Source organism: Bubalus kerabau, chromosome 1 (assembly GCF_029407905.1).
Source record: "Bubalus kerabau isolate K-KA32 ecotype Philippines breed swamp buffalo chromosome 1, PCC_UOA_SB_1v2, whole genome shotgun sequence".
In the NCBI taxonomy this organism is placed as follows: domain Eukaryota; kingdom Metazoa; phylum Chordata; class Mammalia; order Artiodactyla; family Bovidae; genus Bubalus; species Bubalus kerabau.
Genome location: NC_073624.1, coordinates 167,139,411 through 167,165,751, shown reverse-complemented (window position 1 = coordinate 167,165,751; position 26,341 = coordinate 167,139,411). Strand labels below are relative to the sequence as shown.

The following is a 26,341-nucleotide window of genomic DNA, read 5'->3' as shown; positions in this document are numbered from 1 at the left end:
TAACCTAGCTGCTAATGCTGCCAGTAGCCCTTCACTTCATCACAAACATGAAACATCCTCTGCCCTATGGGAGCAGAGATAAGTCAAGAGCGACTTTGGAGAAACATCCATTATGTTAATGTTGGAGTAAGGACTTCAGTTCTATTTTCACCCTTTATTGGGAATACAGAGCAATATTACAGTCTTGGATCATTAAATGAACAAATGTGGCTGATACAATATTGACAAGCACACCTGAATTCTGGGATTAGGTGGTTTTCCAGAAGTGGGTAGGAGCAAAAACAGGTGCGAGATCTTCTTATGAGAACCACATTACTCAGCCGCCACAGGGTGTTTTGTCTTCAACTCACTAATGGCTGGAAGGAGTGCCAGTCCTGGTCAACCATCCATGATCTTCATCACAGCAAGCTGGAATCTCTAGTTTTTCAAATGAGTTGTACATAAAAGAGTAAATGCCTCCAGACTGACTTATAAATTGATCAGGGTGACTACTAAAGTGTCCTCCGTTTGTAAACGAGCAGAATCTTCAGAGTGATTGTTGGAGCACAGAGCCTTTCATGTGCTCCCAGTTATTATATAGAGCATAGAGGCTTGTAAGCGTTAGTCCTGCTAGACCACCTCGTGCTGCCCCTCGAAGACCACCTGGGAGAGGAAAAGAGAAAATACCATTACAGACTTGTGCTGCATACTGTCCCATCAGAGGGTGACAGAGGTTTGTAAAGCTGAGACACACTCTTCGTTTTTATGAAGATTTCGTCCCAAGCAGGAGATTAAGGTCTGAAAATAATAAACCAAGACTGAAATTCAGTAGAAACAGATTCCCCCTAAATTACCTGCTTATATGTAAACTATGTATCCATAGTAACAACCTTTTTTCACTTTTAATTTCACAGTTATCAGCAAGGTTTTTTGACTTTTTTCAATCTGACTTGATCCTAGGACGTTTTTGGACAAGACCTTATGCTTATTATTGAAATCCCAAGCAGATCAGTAATTCCCTGCTAGTCCTAATTTTTAGAACTTCACCGGCACGGTCAACTGATTTAAGGCGGTATGTAAACAAGGCGATACCCTCTTTGGAAACAGTATTAACAGGCTTTGGACTCTGCACAGGTCCTCTAAATATTAACTTTGAAGACTCAGGACAGTGGTGGGAGATAAGATGGCTGTGATCAAGTTCTGAGTTGGGTGCTGATGAAGCACCAACTCTCCCATTACCTGTCCCTATTCTGATGCTTCAGAAAATCTCCCACTAACGAGCAAAGATGTAACTTAGCACCAGCATGTTGTCGTTCAGTCACTCAGTCGTGTCTGACTCTGCTGCGGCCACAAGGACTGCAGCCCGCCAGGCTCCTCTGTCCATGGGATTCTCCAGGCAAGAATACTGGAGTGGGTTGCCGTTTCCTTCTCCAAGGGCTCTTCCTGACCCACAGATAAACCTGTGTCTCCTGCTTGGCAGGCAGATTCTTTACCGCTGAGCCACCTGGGAAGCTCCAGTCGTACTAGTTGAAACATTCCAGGATTAGGATTAGACTGAACTATTTTTGCTTAACAAAAGAATTTTTTCACATGGAAAAAGATTATGGACTAGGTATTTCATTTGAAATGCAAAAACAATGTTTCAACCAGTTACCTAAAAATAGTCACCAAGTCTAGTAAAAGGAATGGGGGTACCCAAAGAAGCTTTTAAGAAATACTGCATGTTCTCTTATCAGTTTCACAAATAAGTAGGGATAACAGACTTCAGGTAGTCTGTATTTATCTATGGAGTATTTGTTGCAAGTCATGTGTTAGGAAAGCAGAGGTCCAATGGTTAAGATATACCTTATTAGAAGCCCTTTAGCTACACTCCAATACATTCCATGAAATTCAGTGACGCTGCTGAGTTAGAACACTTCAGACCAACCATTTCTGCAATGCACGTCCTGCCAGATGGCTTCAGGTGATAGATTAAAGAGTTACTCCCTCTAGGAGCCTCTCTAGCCTGAGGACTGTAGATAGCTGACTGGCTTAGGCTTCAACTCTGAAGTACCCTAATTATCTCTCTTAAACAGAAACTGCAGGCATCACCTATAAACAGCCATCAAATATGTAGGAAGGGGGATGAAAAACATAAAAATTAATCACAGAAAATGGGAGATACCTCCTTCAAGTCTATCTCATCTCTCTGTATCTTGCCACACTTAAGATTAGGCATGATAGGTGAATTTGCAACTGTATTCAATGTGGCTGAAAAATGGGCTGACAATGAACTTTAGACCAAATTTCTAGAAATGGAAAAAATAAGCTATGAAACCCAGGAAAAATAAATGCCATCTGGAACAGCATCACTATGGTTCAGTTATTAGAGCTAAACTTTTTGAGTGTAATGAATGTTCTTTAAGCAGGTTACAAAAACAGAAGACTCTCCAGTGTAAACTGGAAACGATAAAGATTTAAGAACTTTGGGACATCAGTGGCATATTAAGTGTCTCAACAATTTATCCCCTAGAATGCCTTCTACTTTCATACCAAAATGAAACAACTTTAGTACAAAATATCATCGTTTTGTACTAGCCTTTTGTACTAGCCTTCTCTGAAGGCTAAGAAAAAATTGTTTCTAGCACAACTGAGCAACTGTTTCTAGCAAGAAGATACCAAACAGGTAGTGTATGATTTAGGAATCATCACAGTAATCCTGACTCAGGGAAAGTCAAAGTTGCTCAGTCATGTCCAACTCTTTGCGACCCCGTGGACTATATATAGTCCATGGAATTCTCCAGGCCAGAATACTGGAGTGGGTAGCCTTTCCCTTCTCCAGGGGATCTTCCCAACCCAGGGATTGAACCTAGGTCTCCTGCGCTGCAGGAGAATTCTTTACCAGCTGAGCCACCAGGGAAGCCTGACTCAAGGGTAGCCTTTTATTATGTTTTAGTTTTAACTCTTTCCAATAATGTCAGGGTTTTCCAGCTGGTTGATCTGTTAAAGAGTTTAAAAGCCTTGGCTTTAGGCTTTCTGTAACAAAACAACCTTTGCCCAACTAAGTACAGGAAGTTGATTAGCAAATACACTTGCTCTGAACACAGTGAACCAAATGAGGCCAATGGTTAATCTCTATAAAGCAAAACAAACATGAGGCTTATGTGTCACAATTTTATCTTCTATCTTTTGGATCCTTATACAATTCTTCCAAAAAGGGCAAATGTCATCTCTTCTAAACCTGGGAAAATGAGGCCCAGAATATTTAAGTGCCTAGTTTATTTGGTATAGAGCTGATTACTGGCAGAGCTAACACTCTGAACTGACAGTTACTTTAGCACAGGGCTCAGCACCTTTTTCTTGAAATGGCTGGAAAATAACTCCACTTTTTACCTGCATGTTTCTAAAGAATGTTTATCTTGCTGTTTCGATCCTACATATTGTAGATACTTTTATAACCATGTAAAATGTTAACTATTTTAAAATGTAAAATACATTCTTAGTCTGCAAACTGTGAAGAGACAGGCATCTGGCCAGCAGGAGTCTGTTGCCCTTGTTTTAGAGGAACGGCCTTACCTACACACTGAGACAGCTTACAAATTCAACAAATTTCTACACTATTTAACTTGTTTTTAAAAAATTCTCTTTAAAATTGTGATAAAATACACATACCATAAAATTTACCATTATTAAGTGTACACTTCAGTAGCATTAAGTATACTGACACTGGGCTACCATCATCCATCTTCTTTGCTTAATGGTTTAGGCTGACTCTAGACTAAAGAAGTACCTCAACTGTTTTCCAAATCCTTGAATCTGGGAGTTTTTAAATAAATTCCTGCCACACAAAATTCTGTGTTTTGTCTTAAGTGGAGTCTAAACCAGAAATCAATACAAGACACTTCTTTGCCTCTGTCAGCAATTTTGATGTGCTGAGTTAAACTAGGCAGCCAGGAACTAGGAACCAATGTTGGAATTCTGGGTCAGCAGATTACTTACCTCTCCTGTGTTTCACATTGCAATGGAAACTGAAATCTGAAAAAATGAAACCTACTTGTCACCTGACAATTAATATTCTTTTTTGCTTTTTCTCTTCTGAGCCATGAGCATTCTTTTCCATAATTTATGTTGGAGATGTCCCAGGCTAGGTTAAAGATGCTATTCCTGCAAGGAAGTCCTGGACACAGGAAACTAGGTTCTCATTTTTTTTCCTGTGATAATCCCAAGTATTCAGCCTTCCCCTTTGTATCTTTAAAATATGTGTAATGTGTCTTAAACGAGGTGGTAATTCAGTCCATTCTTATACTTAAGGCTGCCCCCGACACAGGAAATGCTGTAATGGCTGACGCTGAGTAAGAAAACAGGGACTGGTGAGCACTGAGCTGGAGCTTCAGTGTCCACCCACTGGGGTAGCAGCTCCCCCAACTCAGCTCCTGCCATTTGCGACCATATACAACGTGAGCCCTGTGTCTTCCATTTTTGCAAAAGAAGCTAACATTTCCAGATTTCTGTGTGAAATCTCCTGTTCCTTAAATTTTACTTTGATCTTTCATAAACACAGTTTGGGCTGATTAAACACTTGCTGGCTGAGTGCCACCCCTGTGGTGCCAATTAAGGTTGTAAACTCCTGTCTGACCCTAAAGATTTTCAGTGTGAAAGTATTTTCAGGTTTTTAACCAGGTTTTCTATGCCCACATTTTCATGTCTATAAAAGGTGTTTACTGTCTTCCTGTACCCAGGAGCTCTGTTGATGTGTATAAGAACATGCATGTGTTGCAAGTCTTGTGAGTTCTTAGGGATATAATTCCAAATGTTATCCATTTTCAATATTAAAAAAGCCTCTTGCTCTCAGATATACCATGAAATTTTAGATTTTATAATCCTGTAAGAGAGACTTCTCTGTCATTTCTAGTAAAAATGAGGCAAAAAATGCTACTTGATGTTTGTGATGGAGGAATTACATAAGAACAAAAATTACTTAGTGTCTGACGCATAATAAAGCAATCAAACAAAAGGACTTTCCAGAGGCTTGAGTACAGAACACAGAGAGGCAGTTATGGCATAAATGTAGGCGAAAGCAGAAATGTGAGAGAAACCTGGGGCTGCCACTAGTTTTATGATCTTTTGAAAAAGAACATCTTAACAATGTGCTCATCTGTGAAACTGGGGTGTGTGATTATCACTTCACAGTTTAACAAGTTATATATTAAGTGGTTATTACTGAGAATAGAACCATAACTCAGCACATGTTCATCTCTTTTCCATCTTAAGGGCCAATTTGATATTTGATCTTCATCCAAGTAATTCTGATTCAACTCTTAGGATTTACTCCTCCCCTGTTCATAACAGCATCATGCACCGCAGCCAAAGGCAGCAGCAGCCCAAGTGTCCACTGACAGATGAATGACAATGTGGTGTGTATGTATGATGGAGTTATTCAGCCTTAAAAAGGAAGGACATTCTGATACATGCTATACTGTTGAGAACGCTATGCTAAATGAAATAAGCCAGTCACTAGAAGAAAAGCACGACACGACTCCACTTCCATGAGGGGCCTCAGGGAATCAAATTCACAGACAGAATTGGACTGGTGGTTGCCAGGGGCTGCAGAAGGGGGAAAGACAGAGTTGTTGTTTAGTGGGCAGAGTTTCAGTTTTATAAGACGAAGAGAAGTTCTGGAGTTGCATAATGATGTTAATATACTTAACATAATTGAACTGTACATTTAAATAGTTTGGATGGTCAATTTTATGTGTATTTTATGAAAATTAAAAAATAAAGTCACAAACCGTGGGATATCAAAGAACACTATACTACCAAAACAAAATTCTTTTAAAAACTACAGTATGGCCAAAAAGCATACTTCAACTATATTGAGAGACGATTTCACCATTTAGTGGTACCTACCTGTACATTTATACAACATGCCTGTCATGGTTCCAGCTGCTACTGTGTTAAGGTCATCTTCTGCGCCTCTTGTTTTCTCAATGATGACACCAAATGCACTATAAAGCAAAGCTACAAGGGAAATGGAGCTGATCAGGAATAAAAAGTGAACTGAAAGTCAGTATGGCAATCATATTCAGATAAACGCCTTCTACAGACATCATGAGGCATGTAAACAGTGATCACTGGAGCACTGTTTGTAATAACAAACGCCTAGCAACAAATCAAATGACTTTCAAAAGGGGACTGATTCAGAGAGACTGTCCACATAACGGAATACTATGCACTCAAAATGCAGGAAGAGCTCGTTTACTAACATGTAGAGCAGGCACATGATAGGCAAAGAAAATGTTTGGAAAGAAAAGAAATTTATTAGCTATTTATGGAAAGTAACACTGTGGAGACCCAGGAAGAATATCTTTTTCACTTCCATTTATTTGTTAACAGCTGAACTTAGAATTTAGAAACAAAAGCAAAACACATGCATTTCTAAGAAAAATACGACTTTAAGACAATTGAGATTTAGTTTCTGCACATGTGAAAACTCTAACAATAGCACTATTTAGTTTAACAAGCGTTTCCCCTAAATCGCCATTCTATTGTGCCCCTCAAGACCAAATAGCCATGAATGTATTACCTCTTCTCCTGCCCTTTCTCAAAATTACAGCAAACTCAGCCTCGCAACTCCTCTGCTGTAAGTTTTTATACTTCTATAAAAGCTCTTCTTCCAGTTTCAATTTATTTAACTGAAACTAAACTTGAGCAAAACATCATAACTGATCACATTATAAGGAAAACATCCAGGGTAACTGACCATTCCAGCTTGCTCAGAATTGATATTTCTGGAACATTAATTAAACTGAGCATGTCCAGGGGCTCACTCTAGGTATGCAAGCAGTCTCATAAGCATCGATACAAAGGAGGGTGGCTGCAAGGGGGAGGGGTTTTGGGGGCACAAGCAGCACATGGAAGTAGCCATTTACTAGGATCCCAAATGCAAACCTGACTTTCTAAGTGTGACCATGTACTGCTTCCAAAGCCTGTGACAAGGCTAGGACCTCTGTCACACAAGAGGCTTTTCTTATCTTGTGATAAGCTACCTACAGTTTCTCTTACTTAATCTGCCACCAGTTAAAAGACTTTCAGACTTTCAGATACAGAAAACTTGGGTTGAGGGCATAAGTGCCATAAGTGAGCTTCTTATATGAGTCATGAATAATCAAAAGAGTCAATCATTCATAAACACTACAGTATGAAAGCATTTGTTCCTAAGTGCTACTAAATTATAGCTTCCTTAGAACTGCAAGTATTTCCAATATCTACAAAGGCCCTATTGCAACTCAGGCAATTAGTCTGAGAAATCTCATTAGGTAAACAGGATGATGAATGGGCTATTAGGAAAACATATCAGGAGGGCTGGATTCCTCCTCATATCTACGATAGAACCTTGAACTTTTCCTAACACACAAAAACATCTGCCTTGGCGCTAAACTATCTGGACTTCACTGAGTTAAAATATGATTTTATTTGGTGTCTTGATGGGATAGGAGAGTATGTAGTGTTTAAAATATTTAGCAAATAGTATATTCAGAATGGTATTAGTACATGGCACTATTTTGCTATATATCAATAGTTTATGATCTTTTCCTAAGTAGTATTTACACTACTCACCAGAGTGGATTTAAACATAATTATGAACATCCCAGCACCAGAATTTTAGTTGATCAAACTGTTCATGATACATGTACATTCTTTCTTTGTAATGATGATGATTTATTATAAAGTGAGGTATCTACTTACCCAGAGAACCTAGGGTATTAGCCCAAAGTGCCCCTTGCCTAGTCACCATGTTCAAGATCCTACCAGGGCAGAAAGAGAAAGAATCTGTATTTAGAACCAGTATTTCTTTAGTATTTAGAAAAATACTAAATACTAAATACTAAATACTAAATACCATATAGCATCAATTTTAAATACATAAAACAATACCCAAAGTTTTCTTAATTTTATTTTTTTAATTTTAAAACTTAACATCTCCTTAGAATTCAATAAGGATTGCTTTTACTTTACATAAATGAAGGTTAGGTTAAAAACTCCCAATGTTTTAAGGATAATGTGTAAAGAAAATTCTACTTACTAAATACATAAAATTATTAAATATATAAAAGGTCTGAATGATATACTGGAATGTATTTTACAAAGAAGTTTACAGAAACCGATCTATGTTAAAAAGAAAAAGACATTATAACAGACAAGCTAGCTTATAATTAGTTGCTTAGGGTTTGTGTGGGGGGTAGTACATTCTTAGAATATTAAGAAGAATCAAAGTGTGGAATACTATGGAATACAAAGCAAAATAAAAGACAGATACTCAGAGAAGGAAAAAGCCACCTCATTAGAAACCTGAAGAAAGCGCACTCTGTGTCTGCTCCCACACCAGCACTAAGCGGCCAGGGTGCGCGCTTAGCACACTCTCAGGGGAGCACAGCCCTGCCCTCAGCAGCGCCGGACGCCACCAGAACAGCGGCGAAGGCAGCCGGAGGCGAGGGCAGAGCGTTCCTCTCCCAGCAGTGTAACGCTGCCACAGGAACGGCTGTCCCGGCAGCTGACCGCTGCTGGCAACCACGGAAACACAGGAACAAGCAGTAAAGACCCATTCACATTAATGCTCAATAACAACAAAACTCTGTATTACTTCTGAAGGATTATTTAAAGAATTAGTAATGATTACAAATATTGTTAAATAGTTAATTGCTACATGTTTACTAATGTTAGGTTTAGCACTTAATTGGTTTTCATTTGTGATAAGCTTCTAAAACTATTAATTTTCATTACCGTCTTGCTGGTGGCACTGCAAGGCGGCCGAGTTCTCTGGAGCACGACTGGGCAACACACTCTCATTTACCGGGTCCTTACTTACTTCTCATTGTGAGCATCTCAACAGGTTAAAGGCAGAAAGTAGGGAAACTTACCCAAGATCCCAATAAGGAATGAATCTGGGCTTTGAAACGACATAGATCTTTTCTGGCCTGAAACCTGACTATCTTTCCATGTTTTAAATGCTATCTCTGTCTAAAAAAATCAGAATGAGTATATAAAAGAAAATGATGTATAAGATATAAAAAAATCTGACTTTAAAAAAGCAAACTAATTCAACTCTCTCAAAAATGAATAACTATGATGGTTTTAAGAAACAAAGGTTATCTTTTCTAAGAGACCTTCCAAATTGTTATTTAATAATATGATGCTGGGGATTTGTTTCAAAATAATATGGGAGGGAAGAAAGAGATGGGACACAACTGGTCCTGCTGGTTAATGGCTGTTGAACTTGGGTTATGGTTCATAGCTGTTCACTGTACTATTTTGCCTACTTTTGTATATATTCAAAACGATCCATAATACAAAAAGTAAAAACAAAACAAAACTGGAGTAAAGACTGAATATTACGAATACAAATACAAAAATATTCAAGGATCTGAGCTTGTAAAGCAAGGGCAGTGATCCATACAGTAACAGGAAGGTGAAAGTTTGACAGGCCTTCAGGTTCCCAAGACCTAATTCTAACACACCTGCTGCCATCTGCTGGCTAAGGAACATGGAGCTTAAAGGAAGACACAGAAAAACACATACTGTGTCCTTCTGCTCATATGAAGCATAAAATACGCTTTTTAAAAAAAGCTAAATAACATATTATTTAAGGAACAGCAAAAGGAACTGGTCATGTTTATTTCTTAAGCAGGGTGAAGATACAACATTATGTACACTTTCTGACTTTTTTATTTGCCCTTTCCCTTCTCTACAAACTTCAGTTTCCTAAGATAAGACTATCTTACTCCTTTCAGAACCATCTCTAAGTTCTAGGAATTTCATGGAAATTTTCTGCATTTCAGAAATGGAGGATGAAATCAATGAGAAATTCAATCAAATGACAGCAGATTTAGTAATTACTCTTATGTGCTTCTTATTTCTTCACTTACCACGTCCTATGGTTTTGCACAGCCCTGAACAATCCAAATAATGTACTAGTAATTCAACAATTTGAAAAGCATGTAATATAGGCCTGCAAAATAGAACAGGTGTAGCTGAGAAGTTAGGTTGGAATAGCCCCAGCTGATGGACACGGATTCAAAAATCACTCCTTCTAAAAGCTTAGACCCAGCAACTTTATTCCTAAATTCCTTTTACAATGAATAAAGGGAAAACACCAGCAAAAAACTTGACCAAAAATTATACAGTTCTCTAAATATTGTAATCTCAAGGTCTTGCTCATCAAGCCAACAAAGTAGAGATTGATGCTCAAGCATCCGTGTGTCGTTACATGAGACTTACTGTACGTTTCTTGGTTTGGACCAGGCCATGTTCTGGGTTTCCTTCAATCCTAGCCGTAGACCATTCATTGCCCCAAATGCAGCCCCTGGCAAATCACAGTAATAATTCATTCAAATAATCAGCTTTATATTAAAGAGCAATTATACTTGATTCTTTTTCATTTTTATTTAATAAGAAAAAATGTAAATAATGATTTTTTTTTAAAAACCACCCTGAAGCTATTATTTTAATTGCCTTGGATTTTAAGCACTTTTGACTACCTGGATTTAGGACACTTCACTTAAAAACCACATATAAATACCAACCTGTCATACAACATCCTCCAATGGTAAAGAAGGCCAGTTCAAATCTGCCCCGGGTTTTATTAGCTCCAGTTGGTAAAATAAACTCATCTGTATCCTACAGGGATAATAAAGAAAATCAAGTTCAGCTCCCCTCAACACACGTATTATACTTGCAAAGTGTTTAATTTTTCAAAGGAGTTTTTCACAGAACGTAAAACGTAAATTAAGTAAAACTCCACTATACTTTGTCAAACAAAGACAAAACTTTCTGCAACAAAAGCAACATATAAACCAAAGTGAAATGAAATACGTAACATATACAGTTATGCTCATTAGTTCTTAGGAGAAATTCTTGCTCAGAATTTAGCTTCTCAATGTAAGTTTGATAGATTACACGTAATTTGCCCTCACGATAAATTTGACAATTTAAGAGTGCCATCTCTATAGAAAGGCAAACTGAAAGCTATGAGAGGTAACAAAAAACCAGTCTGGAAGGAGAAAATAACTCATTCTGCAGCTATGAATACTATTTATCAACCACCATTTTACTATATGTAAGACCAAATGATCATAAAAAACGAGCAAAAACTAGAGAAGTACAATAGACTGGATCACTTACACAAGGGCAAAAACACCACTTTAACAGTTCTTAACTGTTTGGAGGGCATATATTCCTTTTATAATCTCGGAAAGCTACTAGAAGGAAAGCTACCCTCCTTCTAGTAAATGCATACACAAAATTTGGTATGAGCTCCCTGCCCTGAAGATCACTCAAGAATCCTAGGTTGAGAAGCATCACTGTAAGAGCACAACAGGATTGATTCTGCAATCAATACTTTTATGAAGAACAAATACATTTACATTTCTGCCAAGCTTTTCATATAAAAATAGCTAAAATAAGCTCCTGAACCATAGCACACACCCTTAACAAAAACTGCTAACAAATAAACATCGCTTTGGCAAACACTGGCCTCTGGTAAATGCCTCACGATGAGGAGAACTGCTCTGCACCAGCTCCGATGGCTTGTGCATGAATTCTTACCAGAAACTGTGCAGATAAATAAGCGCATGTCCTCTCATCACACAGAAACGGTCTGCTGAAAGGGTAAGCAAAGCTGAATAGATTCTATGTCTAACTATATTAAACATATATTTGTAAATTCTGAGTGCTTCCTGACTTTTCAAGTAATGACTTAGTTTTAAATTGTGCTTCTTGTTTAAGGTTTTTAGGAATGCTGTACTTAACATGATGAGGTAAACAATATGATAATTATTTATGATCCAGAAATGGATCCTAATACAAATGGGGGAAAAAAAAGATGGTCATAATCAACATCAGCAGGCACAAGTGCACGGCATCACTGACTCACTCTTCAGGTAATGAGTCAACCTTGCATTCCTGAGATATCCAACAATTACTCTTTGATGCTGTTTGTGTGCATTAAGTAGCTCAGTCATGTCTGACTCTCTGCGACCCATGGACTGTAGCCAGCCAGTCCTCCTCTGTCTGTGGCATTCTCCAGGCAAGAATACTGGAGTCGGTTGCCACGCCCTCCTCCAGGGGATCTTCCTAACCCTCTGGCGTGTCCTGAATTGGCAGGTGGGTTCTTTACCCTTAGTACCACCTGGGAAGCCCTTTTAATGTTGTAACCTGAGTTTTTCTTTTTTTGCAACTTTATTTGTATTGAATCAGCAACTTCTCCAAAAGAAAAAAAAAAAAAACCCAAACAAAACATCAAAACCCCACAAAAACAAACAACAAAAAACTGAGGCTAATATAAACCTTAAAATGTATAATCCCTAATTTCAAATGTTTGTATTCATTGGACCACTCTTATTTCCATAGGCTTTTGAACAACAATAACCTGATCTAATAAAATAAACTCAGGTAGTAAAGAATTTTTTTTTCAGATGTACTGATTTGGTTTAAGATGAAAAAGATTCCCACATTAATGATCTCTTATAATTTTGTAACTTCTCACACAATATGTTTATGGGGTTCAGAAGCTAACCGCTTGTTGCTTTTGCATGTAAACCTTTAATCGGCGCTCCGATCCCTGCTCCTGGTCACAGGGGTGCACACTGAGCCCTGCTCCTGGTTGCAGGGGTGCCGCTGCTGCTGCACCCTCCCCACCCCTGCCTCTTCCCAGCCTTTTGAAGAAAAGCTGGGAGCTGCTCCCCTTCCTGTTTCCTCCTTCATGAACTAGACATTAAAGACTAGAACATTCAAAAGCAATTTTATCCAAAGGAAAAATCAGAAAGAGACAACACACGTCCAGGAAAAAAGTGTAGGCTCTGAAAAGGACTGAGAACAGCTTAAGCTTATACTCCAGGCTGGCCCTCCACACCAAGGCAGCCTGTATGATTAAAACGCAAACAATAACCAAATAAAGGCAACCCTCAGGGAAGGCAGGAGAGTCTGATCTCCAGACTTAACCACATTATTAGAAATGTCTGGTTTTCAACAACAACAAAAAATCACAAGGCATACAAAGCAATAGGAAAGTATGGGCCATTCAACGGAAAAAAAAAAAAAAAAAAAAATCAACAGAAACATCCCTAAAAAACACCTGAGTAGACTGACCAGGCTTTCAAAGGAAAGCCAGATCTAAATGACTCTAAAATAATCGTCATAAAGATGCTCAAAGACCTAAGGGAGATGTGGAGCAAGTCAAGACAATGTATGAACAAAAGGGAAACAGAAAGAAAACCTAGAAAGAAACCAAAAATAAGTTCTGAAACTGAAAAGAATAGCAGCTGGTAAATTCACTAAATGGATTCAAAGATTTGAGCAGGTAGAATAGACAATCACCAACTATAAGACAATAGAAATTACTGAGTCTTAGGATCAGGAGGAAATATAATTGGATAGAAGTGAAGAGAGCCTAAAGGATCTGTGTGATATCACAAAGCAGATGAAAATACAGACTCTGAGAGTCACAGAAGGAGAATGTTTGAAGAAACAATGGCCGAAAACTTCCAAATTTGATAAGAGAGATGCAAGTGAACATTCAAGAAACTCAATAAACACCAAGTAAGATACATCCAAAGAGACCCATACTGGGATGTATTAAAATCAAAAGTTTTGAAAGCTACAGAGAGAGATTCTTGAATGTAGCAAGAGAGAAGCAACTTACATATAAGGATCCTCAATAAGATGATCAGTCAATTTCTCAAGAGAAACTTTGGAGGCCACTAGGAAGTGGGCTGATATATAAACCTGTCCTTCAAAAATAAAGGAGATATTAAAAATTCCCAGAAAAATAAAAGCTGAGCGAGTTTGTGACCACTGGACCTGCCCTGCAAGACATGATGAAGGGAGTCCAGCAAAGAACAGCGAGAGGACGCAAGGCAGGAGCTCATGGCCCGATGAAGGGGCAGAGCGTGATAAAGCAAGCAGACGGGCGGTTAGCGAAGCACTACTGTAGGCTGCTCGTGCCTCCACCCTCGTATTTCTACAGGACTTAAAACTGTGAAGGGTTTAAAAGAATTATTAGACCATGTTTTTAAGCACATGATGTATAAAGATAACGATTCTGTGACATCAACGATTGAGGGGGCAGGCACAGTTGGTAAAGGAGCAGTATTTTTGTATGTTAGTAAAGTTAAACTGATATAAATTCTAATTAGTGCTATAACTTTAGAAAAGTGCTATAGAGTATATTAAAAAAAAAAGGTTATGAGAAAGGAATTTAAACAATTCCCTACAAAAAAATCAAACACAAAAGAAGTTATTAATGTAAGAAAGGAGAGACAAAAGTTAGGTTACAGAAAATGAAGAGCAAAACACCAAATATCTCTCCTTAGCAGTAACCACTTTAAAGTGTATTCAACTCTCTAGACAAAAGACAGAGATTAGCGCAATGCACTCAGAAATGTGATCCATTTATACATATGGCGCCTACAACAGATTCACTTTACTTCCAAAGACACAAAAAGGTTGAAAGTGAAAGGATGGAAAAAGATATTCCTTGCAAATAACAACCAAAAGAGCAGGGTGGCTGTATTAAAATTAGAAAATAAAAAGTTTGTAAGAAACAAAGAATGATATTACATCAATAAAGTTTCAACACAGCAAGAAAATACAATTATAAACATTTACTTATCTAGTAACAGACCATCAAAATACATTAAGCAAAGTGTCAGTCACTCAGTCATGTCTGAATCTTTGTGATCCTATGGACTGTGGCCCACCAGGCTCCTCTGTCCTTGGATTTCCCAGGTAAGAATACTGGAGTGGATTGCCATTTCCTTCTCCAGGGATCTTCCTAACCCAGGGATTGGACTCGCATCTCTTGCACTGGCAGGCAGATTCTTTACTGCTGAGCCATCAGGGAAGACCCCATAGTAAAAGATTGGAGCAGAGATAAAGGAAATAAATTACTGAAATCAGAAATGAATGTGAGGATATCACTACTGATTCTAAAGAATTTAAAAGGATTATAAGAAACTGTCATTAACAATTGTATGCCAACAAACTGAATGTCCTTGACTAAATGTACAAATTCCTAGAAACAAAACTCACCAAGAAACAGAAAAAAAAGAGACCAGTAAGAAGACTGAATCACTAATTAAAAAAAAAAAAAAAAAAAAACTAACAAAGAAAAACCCTGGACCTGATGGCTTCACTGGTTAAGTTTTATCAAACATTTAAAGAACTAACCCCCAATCCAGGGGTTCCCTGGTGGCCTAGTGGTTAGGATTCCAGACTCTCACTGCCACAGGCTGGGTTCAACCTCTGGACAGGGAAGCCGTGGAGTGCAGATGGAAAAAAACAAAAAACTCCAAAACCCTAACACCAATCCTCAAACTTTTCCAAAAACCTGAAGTGGAGGAAATACTTGGAACATTTCATGACTCTGTGTGTGAGGCAAGTATGATCATACCAAAGCCAGACAAAGACACTACAAAAAACCTACAGACCAAAATCCCCTATGAACACTGATGCAAAATTTTAAAACAAAATTCTAGGAAACCAAAGCCAGCAGCATATTCAAAGGGCTATACATCATGACCACGTGGCACTTATTCCTGGGATGCAGGATGTCCTAACAAATGAAAACTCATCAGTGTAATAAACCATATTAACAGAATGAAGGGGGAAAGCCACACGACCATCTCAACTGATGCAGAAATAATACTCCACAAAATCCAACATACTTTCAGGACAAAAACTCAACAAACTAGGAATAAAAGGAAACTACCCCAACATAATAAAAGGCATACATGAAAAACTCACAGCAAATACCACATCCAAAGGTGAAAGACTGAAAGGTTTTCCTCTAATACACAGGAACAAGGCCAAGATGCTCTTTTTTTTTTTTTTGGTCACTTCTATTCAACACAGTATTAGGATTTCTAGCCAGAGCAATTAGGAAAGAAGAATGAAAAGGCACCCAAATTAGAAAGAAAGAAGTAAAAATTTTTTTCATAGATGATCTTATATGTTAGAAAATTCTAAAGACTGCACAAAACCCTGTTATAACTAATAAATAAATTCAGCAAAGTAACAGGATACAAAGTCAACAGAAAGAGCAGATGCCTGTCTACAAACAATAAACCACCCAAGGAGATCATGAAAACACTTCCACTTACAACAGAATCAAAAACAATAAAAACACTTAGGAATTAATTTAACCAAGGAGGTAAAAGTCTTCTACAAGGAAAGCTGTAAAACTTGCTGGAAGTAATTTAAAAAGACAGAAAGAAATGAAAACATATCCCATATTCATGAATCAGACTTAATATTGCTAAGATGTCAATATTACCCAAAACAATCTACAAATTCAATAATTCCTATCAAAACAGGAACTGACATTTTTGCAGAAACAGAGGAACCCATTTCAAAGGTCATACGGAATTTGAACAAACTCCAAAGAATCAAAACAATCTTGAAAAATGAATAACAATCCTGAAGGACTCACACTTGCTGATTTCAAAACTTACCAAAGCCACAATCATCAATAAGCTTGAATGTACGCCAGTGTGGTACTAGTATACATACGGACATGCAGATCAACGAACAGAATAGAGAGTCCAGAAAAAAACCTTTGCACATATGGTCAAACGATTTTTGGCTAGAATGTTAAGGCCATTACACGGGGAAAAGACAGTCTTTTGAGCAAACGGTACTGTAAAAACTGGATAGCCATATGAAAAAGAATGAAGTTGGATCTTTACCTAACACCACATACAAAAATTAACTCAAAATGGATCAAAGACTTAAATGGAAGACCCAAAACTGTAAAACTCTTAGAAGAAAACACTGGGGAAAAAGCTTTGTAATAACACATTTAGCCGTGATTTCTTGGATATGACACCAAAGGCAACAAGTGATAAAACAAAAATATTGGCCTTCGTGATTTTTACGCACCAAAAGACAACATCAAGAGGAAAAAGGCAACCCACAGAATGGGAGAAAATATTTGCAAGTTATATATCTATAAGGGGTTAATACTCAGAATATACAGAGAACGCCTAAATACAACCTAAATCAAATGAACTGATTCAAAGTTGGTCAAAGAAGGTGAACAGAGATTTTTCCAAAGACACACAATCGGCCAATAAGTACATGAAAAGTTGCTCAACATCCCTAATCATTAGGGAAACGCAAATCAAAACTACAGTAAGTCACCACTCCACAGTCATTTTAATAACGATTCTCAAAAAATTCCAGATGATAAAACTGTTGGTGAGAACGTGGAGAAACTGCAGCCCCTGTGCACTGTTGGTAGGAATGCACACGGTGCAGCTGCAGGGGACAGCAGTGTAGCCGTTTCTCAAAAGATTAGAAATACGACTGCCATGTGACAGGCAATCCTACTTCTGGATACATAGTCAAAAGAACTGGAATGAGGGTCTGGAAAAGGTATTTATACACCAAAATTCACAGTGGCACGATTCCCCACAACTAAAACACGGAAGCAATGAAGTGTCCACAGGACACGTGAACGGATAAGCAAAGTGGGATATTATGCAGCCTTGAAAAGACGGAGATTCTGACACATGCTACAGGACATATGAGCCTTGAGGGCATTATGCTAAATGAACTAAATCAGTCACAAAAAAATAAATACTGTATGATTCCACTTATTTGAGGTACTCAGAGTATTCAAAAATCATAAGACAGAAAGCAGAAGGGTGGTTGTCAGGAACTGGGAGGAGGATGGAAAAAGGAGTTACTGTTTAATGGGTACAGAGTTTCAGCTTTACAACATGAAAAGCATGGAACTGGTAGGTGGTAATAGCTATACAGTATCAGGAATGCAACCACTCAACAGTACAGTGAGAGACGGTAAATTTTGTTAATTTTATCACAACCTTAAAAAAAAAAATGAAAAAACAAAACAAAAAACCAACCAAACTCCCAAATCCTTTAATCAGCTAGTGTCAGGAAGAGATGCAAGGCAAATCCGTAGAGTTTGTGGGGTAAAAAGGGTGAATGAGAACCAGAGACTTGATGCCTCTAGAAGCACATATCACAGATCAAGTCAAGGTATCTGCGGTTGTTTTTTTAAATGGTAACGTAGAGGACCAGACTAATAAAATTCTTACCTGTACGAGATACCGTGGATCCACATTTAAATAAGGAGACAGAGGGTTCATACCAGTTACTAGAGAGAAAACAAAGCAATATATTGCAATAAAAATTTAGTTATTTCATTTAGCATTAATTTTGCTCTTGACTCTTCAAGGTGTTCTGCAATTCTGATCTACAATGCACGCAAATTATTCTCCCACTTTCCTTGTCTTCTCCTTCCGTCTGGCAGTTTAGGGGCTGACTCCTCCTGGTGCCCTCAATCCTGCAATGGTGTTTCAGGCTCTCACATCAGGACAGGCAGTAACATGGACCAAATAACTGAAGTAGCAGGAAGCACAGCCCAGTTCATCTAAAGAGCTGATTTCCTTCTGCTGCTGCTAAGTCGCTTCAGTCGTGTCCAACTCTGCAACCCCAGAGATGGCAGCCCATCAGGCTCCACCGTCCCTGGGATTTCCTTTGACTTTACTACAAAAATACCTGATAATTGTGTGTGTGTGTGAGTGTTAGTTGCTCAGTCGTGTCTGGCTCTTTGTTATCAATGGACTGTAGCCCGCCAGGCTCCTCGGTCCGTGAATTCTCCAGGCAAGAATACTGGAGTGAGGTGCCATTCCCTTCTCCAGGGGATCTTCCTGACCCAGGGATCAAACCTGGGTCTCCTGCATTGCACGAAGATTCTTTACTGTCTGAGCCACCAGGGACTATACACATTGCAAAGTAAGAATGACAAGAGACAAATCAATTCATGAAGGGGAAAAAAAAATCATTTGGGTTATGTGTTGTGTATAAATATTTTAAGGCAATTCCTTCAGATCTAAGTGTTAACAGTTGCTGACAAAGTTGATTTTCATAATAGAGAATTCTGTCATCACCAGAAGGATGGGGGTCAGGGCAAAGGAAAATGGGGGCTCTCCAAGGGCCAGACTTGAATTCCACTACCTTTGAAGACAGAAAAATCTATCAAGGAAAAATCAACTTCCTCACATTTTAAATTTAATCTTTGGATCCTCTGTATCTCAGATGATTGTTCTCAAATCTATCCATTACCCAGAACTCTGGTCTTTTCATCAATTCAAAGTCCTATTAGTTCTATATCCAGTATCTATCTTGAATTGTTACTCACCATCCTTATTGCTACCATCCTAGTCCAATCACTACCTAATTGGACTCCTTACTTGCTCCAGTCTTTCCAATTCATTTTCTAAAGGGTAATTAAAGTGATTTTTTTTTTTCAGAAAAGGAAATCAATCTAAATGGCTTCCATTTACACTTGTGACTAAGTCCAAACTCCTTATAAAACACTTCATTAGCTGCCATTCCTTCCCCTCTAATCTCAGTATCTCCAGCCTCACCACCTCCCCTGTAGATTGTAGGCACAATGGCCTAACAGCTGTTCCTTAAACACTTACCTCCCCTCAGACATCTGAATGGTATTCAGGTCACAGCTCAAATGTCAACAACCCTGAGTAGTTTTTCCTAGGCCATTTTTAAAGGGCTTCAGCTCCCATTTGGAGAAGGAAATGGCAACCCACTCCAGTGTTTTTGCCTGGAGAATCCCAGTGACAGGGGAGCTTGGTGGGCTGCCATCTATGGGGTCGCACAGAATCGGACACGACTGAAGCGACTTAGCAGTAGCTCCCATCACCAATCTTAAAATCCTGTTTGTCTTTACACACTTACCACTAACTGAAACACTTTCTTACTTGGCCCATTACTTACTTGGCTCACTTCAATGGAATGGAAGCTCTGTGAAAACATCAGTCATTTAAAAAAATATAACTGCTGCAGTCCTGCACCCAGAAAACTCCATCTCAAGTACTCAATGAATAGTGTTTACTCCTTGATCTCTTAATTCACCTTGAAATCCTAACGTAAGAATGCCTTTCACATTAAGGCAGTGCTCTTTGTGCTCTGAAACGCATGAACTAGCCATATCCTATAACTTATTATATGCAAGCTATGTTCTAGATTCAGTTTTAACACAGGTGACACTAGGAACTTTAAAAGCCGTTTTTGTTTTTGAGCATAAAAGACCTAAAGAAAAAGTAGAAAGAGTCTCAGGATACAAGTTTTATAAAGCTCTTATCCTTCACCAACTTCCCACTATCTTTAAGTCCACGTTTTACTCATCCAGGTGAATAACCACAGTTAGAAAGTTCCAAAGATCTGGAATACACATTCGTGGTATTTAGGAGAGGGCGCAGGCAGGGTGTTCGTGCCTCGGCACCCTGTAACTTGAATATTTCCCTTCCCAAAATTCCTTCTTGGCTTCTTTCTCATATCTATAAAAAAGTTCAGTTCTCCTCCAAGTTTCTCCACTTGTCTCGACGCATATTTCTTTCTCCCCGTATGCATTATTATAGAGTGTTTTGCTCTGAAGGCTACTACTTCGTGGTTTAGAATATGTGACTTTGTGTTAAAAAGTTACCTATGGCCTCGATATGTGGGAGGAACGGTAAGGCAGGAAGCCTGAATATAAAAGAAAAAACATGCAGTATATCTCCTGGATCCAAGTCAGCCACAGAGAGCTTCTCCGGATCCACGGCTCCAAACACTCGTTCAGTGTTGGAAAATGCGGCCGTGCAGACACACTAGCCCCACTACTGGTACTGAAGCTTGCGGCCGCAGCAATAATAATAATAATAAGAGAGAGAGAGAGAGAGAGAACAGGACACACCGCACGTGTGGGGTGGTGGCAAGAACCAGTGAGAAATGCTCGCAGGCCAGGCCTGATACTTACGCGGGACTCCAGCCAAATCCGCGTGCGAGTAGCCTGCTCCGCCGGCTCCGAAAAAGCCGGCCAACCCCCCAGTGGTTTTGTTGCCACTACCCCCGCCGCCCTCCATGGTGTCGCAGCAAACTGCCCGTCTGCTTCTCCCCGCCGCCTCAGGCCGAGATAGTCCGCTCGGCCGTCGCTCCTCGGTAACAGCGGGGAGACCCGCGTACCACCGGCTCCTTCACACACTGACCTTCCGGGCGCCGGTGCTCGCTAAACCTCACACTTCCGGTTTGCGACAGCGTACGTCCCGGAAGCCGGAAGTACCTGACGGCAGCTTTCCGGTGGTGGGAAAGTGAACGAAGCCAGAATCAGAACGGCTCATCCTGAGGCTGGTAGGGTGCCGGTGGAAGAGGGAAGGCAGGCGTCTGGATAGGGCCTGGTTCGGGAGGCTGTCAGAGCAGGAGCTGCAGAAGCAGTCAGCGGCAGAGGGGGCATGGTGCCGGGAGGCACCGAGGAGGGGGCGCAGTCCGTCCCTCCCAGGGTTAGTGAATGAGGCTCTACGCCCGGGCTGGCCCGGAGACTCAGTGCTGCGGGTCCCAGCATGAGTGCGGGCCCCGGCTGTGAGCCCTGCACCAAGCGACCCCGCTGGGACGCCGCTGCAACTTCTCCGCCGGCCGCCTCGGACGCCGGGAGCTTCCCCGGCAGGCAGAGGCGCGTCCTCGAGTCCAAGGACGCTCCGGTGCAGTTCAGGGTCCCGCCGTCCTCGTCAGGCTGCGCCCCGGGCCGGGCGGGACAGCACCGAGGCAGCGCCACCTCTCTTGGTACGTGGGGAAATAAAGCTCTTTGTACTTCTGGCCCAAACCTCTTTTTGGTCCATCTCAAGAGCCAGGGACGCCAGCACCTTCCTCCCCGCTTTCTAGTCTTGTGTACACCACTCTGAACTCTGAGGTCCCCTTGCTGAGCCCCCAAGGCCACTACTGGGAGAATAGGGTCGCATTTTTCCCACGGCGATTGGTGGTGTGAGAAACCTTGATGAACAGTCACTTACCGGGCGGGAAGTGGTAAGATACTCCACCTGTTTTCTTTTTTCGGGTTTGAGTAATTGCTTTAGTCGTTGCTGCTGCTGTTAAGGAAGTTTAATTGTGGATGTGAAGCTTCAGCCTCTAGATGAAAAGAAAGCTACAAAAAAATATCATAGCTTATCTCAATTTAGATTCTTAGTCCCTGGATGCAGAGCCGTTAGTCTTAGCTGGCATTAAACTTGGCTCTGGCATACAATGTTGAATAAAAGTGACTTGGTCTCTGTGTTCAGACCCTAAAGTCGATCAGGAGAGATGGACGATTACGGAAGTCAACATAATAAAGCGTAATGGATGTTCCAGTTCATAAGGGAACGGAACTAATGGTAGAGTCAGGTGTACCTAATCCAGTTTCTAGGCTCAAAGATTATCTCCCAGCCAGAAGATAAGAATTTTATTCTTATAAAGAAGAGTAGACTGAAGAGTAATGAGGGATTAGCTAGATGAAGAGAAGTTAATGAAGTGATCCCAGAATGCAGCTCATGAATATTTTGGACAGGGGAGAGTAGGGAGAGGTGGGGTTGCAGAGAGAGAGGCAAAGATCAGGTCATACTGGGCATGCTGAGGGTTTTGAGCTTTATTTCTAAGGGCAATAAGAAACTATGCGACCCCATGGACTGCAGCCTTCCAGGCTCCTCCGTCCATGGGATTTTCCAGGCAAGAGTACTGGAGTGGGGTGCCATCGCCTTCTCCGAAGAAACTATTAAAAGGCTTCAATAGGAGAGTGACTTGATTGGATATATATTTTTTAAATATATATTTACTAAAACATACATGGTTTAAAGATCTTTGTTGATAGTGTGTGGAAAATGAAGAATGGATTGAAAGGGAGCAGAAGTGCAGGCCCAAGACTAGTTAAGGAGTTAGTCTAGATGGGAAATAATGATTTATACTTGGTTGCAGGCAGTAGTTGGAGAAGGAAATGGCAACCCCCTCCAGTACTCTTGCTTAAAGAGTTCCGTGGACAGAGGAGCCTGGTGGGCTGCTGTCTATGGGGCCGCATAGAGTCGGACACGACTGAAGCGACTTAGCATGCATGCGTGGATTGGAGAAGGAAATGGCAGCCCACTCCAGTATTCTTGCCTGGAGAATCCCAGGGACAGAGGAGCCTGGTGGGATGCCGTCTATGGGGTCACACAGAGTAGGACATGACTGAAGTGACTTAGCAGCAGCAGCCTCTTGCTTCTCCTCCTTCACCCTGTTCTCAGGCTTCAGGAATTATAACAGGAAGCCTGGAGCCAGAGAGAGAACACATTCTCAGTGTCAGAACAGCAGGAGACGCCCTCCCCTCCAGCTTCACTGTCACGCTCTTCATCGTTTTAGGAAATGATGTTGCCTGCACCCTTTAGGTTCAGTTGCCTTGTCATCAGCGTGCCATGCTCCGTGTGTGCTATAGGAACCTAGTCATATCACACCATCAAATCTTTACAGTTATGGAGAAAGGTATTTTAAATTCTATACCGACTCAAAAAATGGATGTTTTTGCCCATTGCTGGTTTGTACTTTGAGGGTTTTCTATATCTGCTGTGTTTGATATAATGAAATTAAATAGAGAAGATGGAACTGTAGAAAAAGTTTCAGAATCAACTGGTTCATTCTCTCTTTTGTGACTGGAATTAATTTTTTCTCTGAAGTCTAATTTGCTGTAGAAGTATTAACTTCATAAAATCACTAAAGTCGTGGTGTTTAATAAGAAATATCAAATATATATATGTACAGTTTTTGTGACAGAAATGATTTTCAAAGTGCTGATAAAAGATTTTGACTAGTTAGAATGTTAGTATTTAGTATAAAATGTGAATTATATGGCACTCAAATACAGTGATAAATAAATGATTGATTTTCCTGTATCTGGGACGGCGTCTCATGTTACGGTGTTTGAAGGGACTTGGGTAGATAAGAAGGGTTTGTGACCTAAGGTGCCTACATTCTTACATTGCAATTTAGACAGTAGTTGAGAATGTTCAAGATTTTATGTTTTCTTTATCTTAAAGAGCTTCTCTGGTGGCTCAGATGGAAAAAAATCTGCCTGCAGTGCAGGAGACCTGGGTTCGATTGCTAGGTCAAGAAGATCCCCTGGAGAAGGGAATGGCAACCCACTCTAGTATTCTTGCCTGGAGAATTCCTTGGACAGAAGAGCTTGGTGGCTATAGACCATGGGGTCACAAAGAGTCAGATACAACTGAGCAACTCACACTTTCACTGTCATACTAAAATGTTATATACATGTAATCCATATGCAATACATTAAATTTTGAAAGCATGCTTAAATTTCTAATGTTTATATAAATTTGGTTTGCATTTATTTATGGTATATGTACCTTGCTGAACCATTAACTCTTTTGCTACTATCTGCTGGTCATCTGTCTAGTTATCTCTTTGGCATTTCAAATTTAATGTGTTCATATCGACCCAACCATATCTGCCCCCTACATCCAGTTCTCTTATTGTCTGCATTTCCATTTAATGTTCTGACCATCCTTCAAGTCTCAAGCTTAAAGTTTAGTGTCACTTTTAACCTCTGTCATTTTGAAATTTGTCGTGACTCTCACTTCTCAGCTTTTATTCTCTAGTCTTACAAAGACAGGACTAGTTTTGGATCTTGACCAACATTTCTTCAACTTTGCTGATCATCAGAACCACTTTTTAGGGGGAAAAAAATACAGAATCCACCTCCCCTCATACCTCCATGATCACATATAGATTTTCATTCAGAAGGTCTAGATGTGGTCCTTGGATCCGTTTGTTGTTAGCCTTCTGATGATTCAGTAGGTTTGGGAACCGCTGACCTAGACCAGTACCTTCCTCATCGCTTCTTACGATAGACTCTTGCTTCTTGCCCCTTCACACCAGCTGTCTAGGCTGTGTATCCTGCCTGACTGGAAGCCTCCTAGATTTGAATTCTGGCATTACAGCTCTGAATGTGATTTTTGACATGATTTTGTACCTCTCTTTGTGCGTTTTTCAGGAATCTCTGTGGTTCCTTGCTGACCTTTCAGCCATATTTTCTTTTAATATTTCTCTACCATTGGTTCTGTTGCTTCTGATTTTTTCCCTTAATGTGACTGCATGTTTATTCTTCAAGAACTGTTTATCAGATGATCCCACTTTCTTCAATTCCCTAAAGTAGTCCTTTCCTCAGAAATATCTTAATTTCTTATCAGGGTCTTTTTGACTTCATTTTACTTTTAAAATCTATTATTATTATTATTTTGGCCTGGACCAGGTCAGTGAAAGTGCCGAATCCTAAACACTAGACCACCAGGGACCTCCCTTAGGATCTCTTTTAATACCACTACTAACTAATAAGGAACATGTACTGAGCATATGGTAAGCAGTTTGCAATGGTTGTTGCTTAATTTAAGCCTCACAATAACCCAAGAGAGACACTATTAATTTGCACGTCTACTGATGAGGAGTCTGAGACACAGAGAAGCGGCCCTTCACGAAACACAGGAAGTCAGAGGAGAGCCAGGGTTTGGACCTAGCTGAAGAATCCGCCTGCAGTGCAGGAGACACAGCAGTGTGGGTTCGATCCCTAGGTCCAGAAGATCCCCTGGAGAAGGAAGTGGCAACCCCCTCCCGTTCTCTTGCCTGAAAAATCCCATGGACAGAGGAGCCTGGCAGGCTGTTTAGTCCAAAGGGTCCCAAAGAGTCGGACAATGAGCGACTAAGCAGACAAGCTGGTTTCAGTGGCTGTAGCCTCATCCGTTAGACCAGTTCTTCTAAGGTCTGGTCACTTTCTCTTCTCTGCGAAATGTATTTATATTTATGTTCCTGTATTTTCTCCCGTTGCTTGCATGAGGAAGGAATGATTAATCTTTTTTTAATCCACAGAACCTAGCTTAATGCCTTCCATGTGTATCTGCTGCTATAGGTGTTTTCTCTTTGAAGGTATGCATGCACATAGATTTTTCTTTTCTTTACAGTTTTCAAACAGAAGACTATAACCAGTTGGATGGACACTAAAGGAATCAAGACAGTGGAATCAGAAAGGTACAGAAACGTGCTTATCTAGAGGGATGAGTAACGTGATGTATGGATGCTGTGTTGTGTTTCATGCTGTTTCTCTCCTTTTTGCTTTCACATCTTTGTTGGCATTTCCGTTGATGCTGTGCCCCAGGGATGGTTAGTATGCTTGAGATTAGAGATGAAAACGCAGTAGTCTCTGTCTTTAAGAGGCTTACAGTGTAGTGGTGCTGACAGACACCAGAAGCACGTGATTCTTACACGTGTGATCAACGCCGCAGCAAAGACATAAACGAGGCGCAGTGGTGGTTACATGCAGAACGGACAGTCAGCTTTACCTTTGCAAGGAAGGCTGCGCAGGAGGTGAATGAAGTGTAACACTGCATTCTAGCTGGTGTTTGCCAGGCACACAGTTGGGAAAAGGGCATTATGGGCAAATGTGCCAAGGTATGGAGTCATGAAAGAGCATGCTGTATGCTCAGGTAATCACAAGTTTAATTATTGCTGTGACATTGTAGGA

General features: G+C 40.1%; 2 protein-coding genes and 1 non-coding gene across 7 annotated transcripts in view; 1 reads left to right on the top strand and 2 right to left on the bottom strand.

The window, feature by feature from the left end:
• Positions 1-134: 134 nt before the first annotated feature.
• Positions 135-21,050, bottom strand: LOC129621789 (mitochondrial import inner membrane translocase subunit Tim23). The gene is made up of 7 exons (XM_055538639.1): positions 20,795-21,050; positions 18,072-18,130; positions 10,539-10,632; positions 10,234-10,318; positions 7,705-7,763; positions 5,866-5,976; positions 135-642 (listed from the first exon to the last, which is right to left on the bottom strand). The coding sequence occupies exons 1-7, from the start codon at positions 20,898-20,900 to the stop codon at positions 527-529; spliced, it is 630 nt and encodes a 209-aa protein (XP_055394614.1). The 5' UTR covers positions 20,901-21,050; the 3' UTR covers positions 135-526.
• On the bottom strand, positions 8,325-8,524 carry LOC129642574 (small nucleolar RNA SNORA74). Its single transcript, XR_008709828.1, has one exon. It is a non-coding gene; the product is annotated as a small nucleolar RNA SNORA74 (small nucleolar RNA).
• A 2-nt stretch (positions 21,051-21,052) lies between the features above and the next one.
• The window catches only part of PARG (poly(ADP-ribose) glycohydrolase), a 113,077-nt gene continuing 107,788 nt past the window's right edge, over positions 21,053-26,341 (top strand). For 2 of the 5 annotated variants that reach the window (XM_055538548.1, XM_055538538.1), the window contains exons 1-2: positions 21,123-21,594; positions 25,782-25,848. In XM_055538548.1, the coding sequence (XP_055394523.1) occupies positions 21,375-21,594; positions 25,782-25,848 (287 nt within the window). In that variant the 5' untranslated portion in view covers positions 21,123-21,374. The other 3 variants (XM_055538555.1, XM_055538552.1, XM_055538565.1) reach the window with 3 other exon arrangements.

Bases quoted from the DNA above. Each gene is read 5' to 3' on its own strand.
- LOC129621789 (XM_055538639.1), bottom strand. From the start codon at position 20,900: ATGGAGGGCGGCGGGGGTAGTGGCAACAAAACCACTGGGGGGTTGGCC. The intron at 7,764-10,233 runs GTAAGTCTCATG...CTGCCCTGGTAG, and splicing joins TCCAAACCAAGAAACGTACA to GATCTTGAACATGGTGACTA. The intron at 5,977-7,704 runs GTAAGTAGATAC...TTTCCCTTGTAG, and splicing joins TAATACCCTAGGTTCTCTGG to CTTTGCTTTATAGTGCATTT.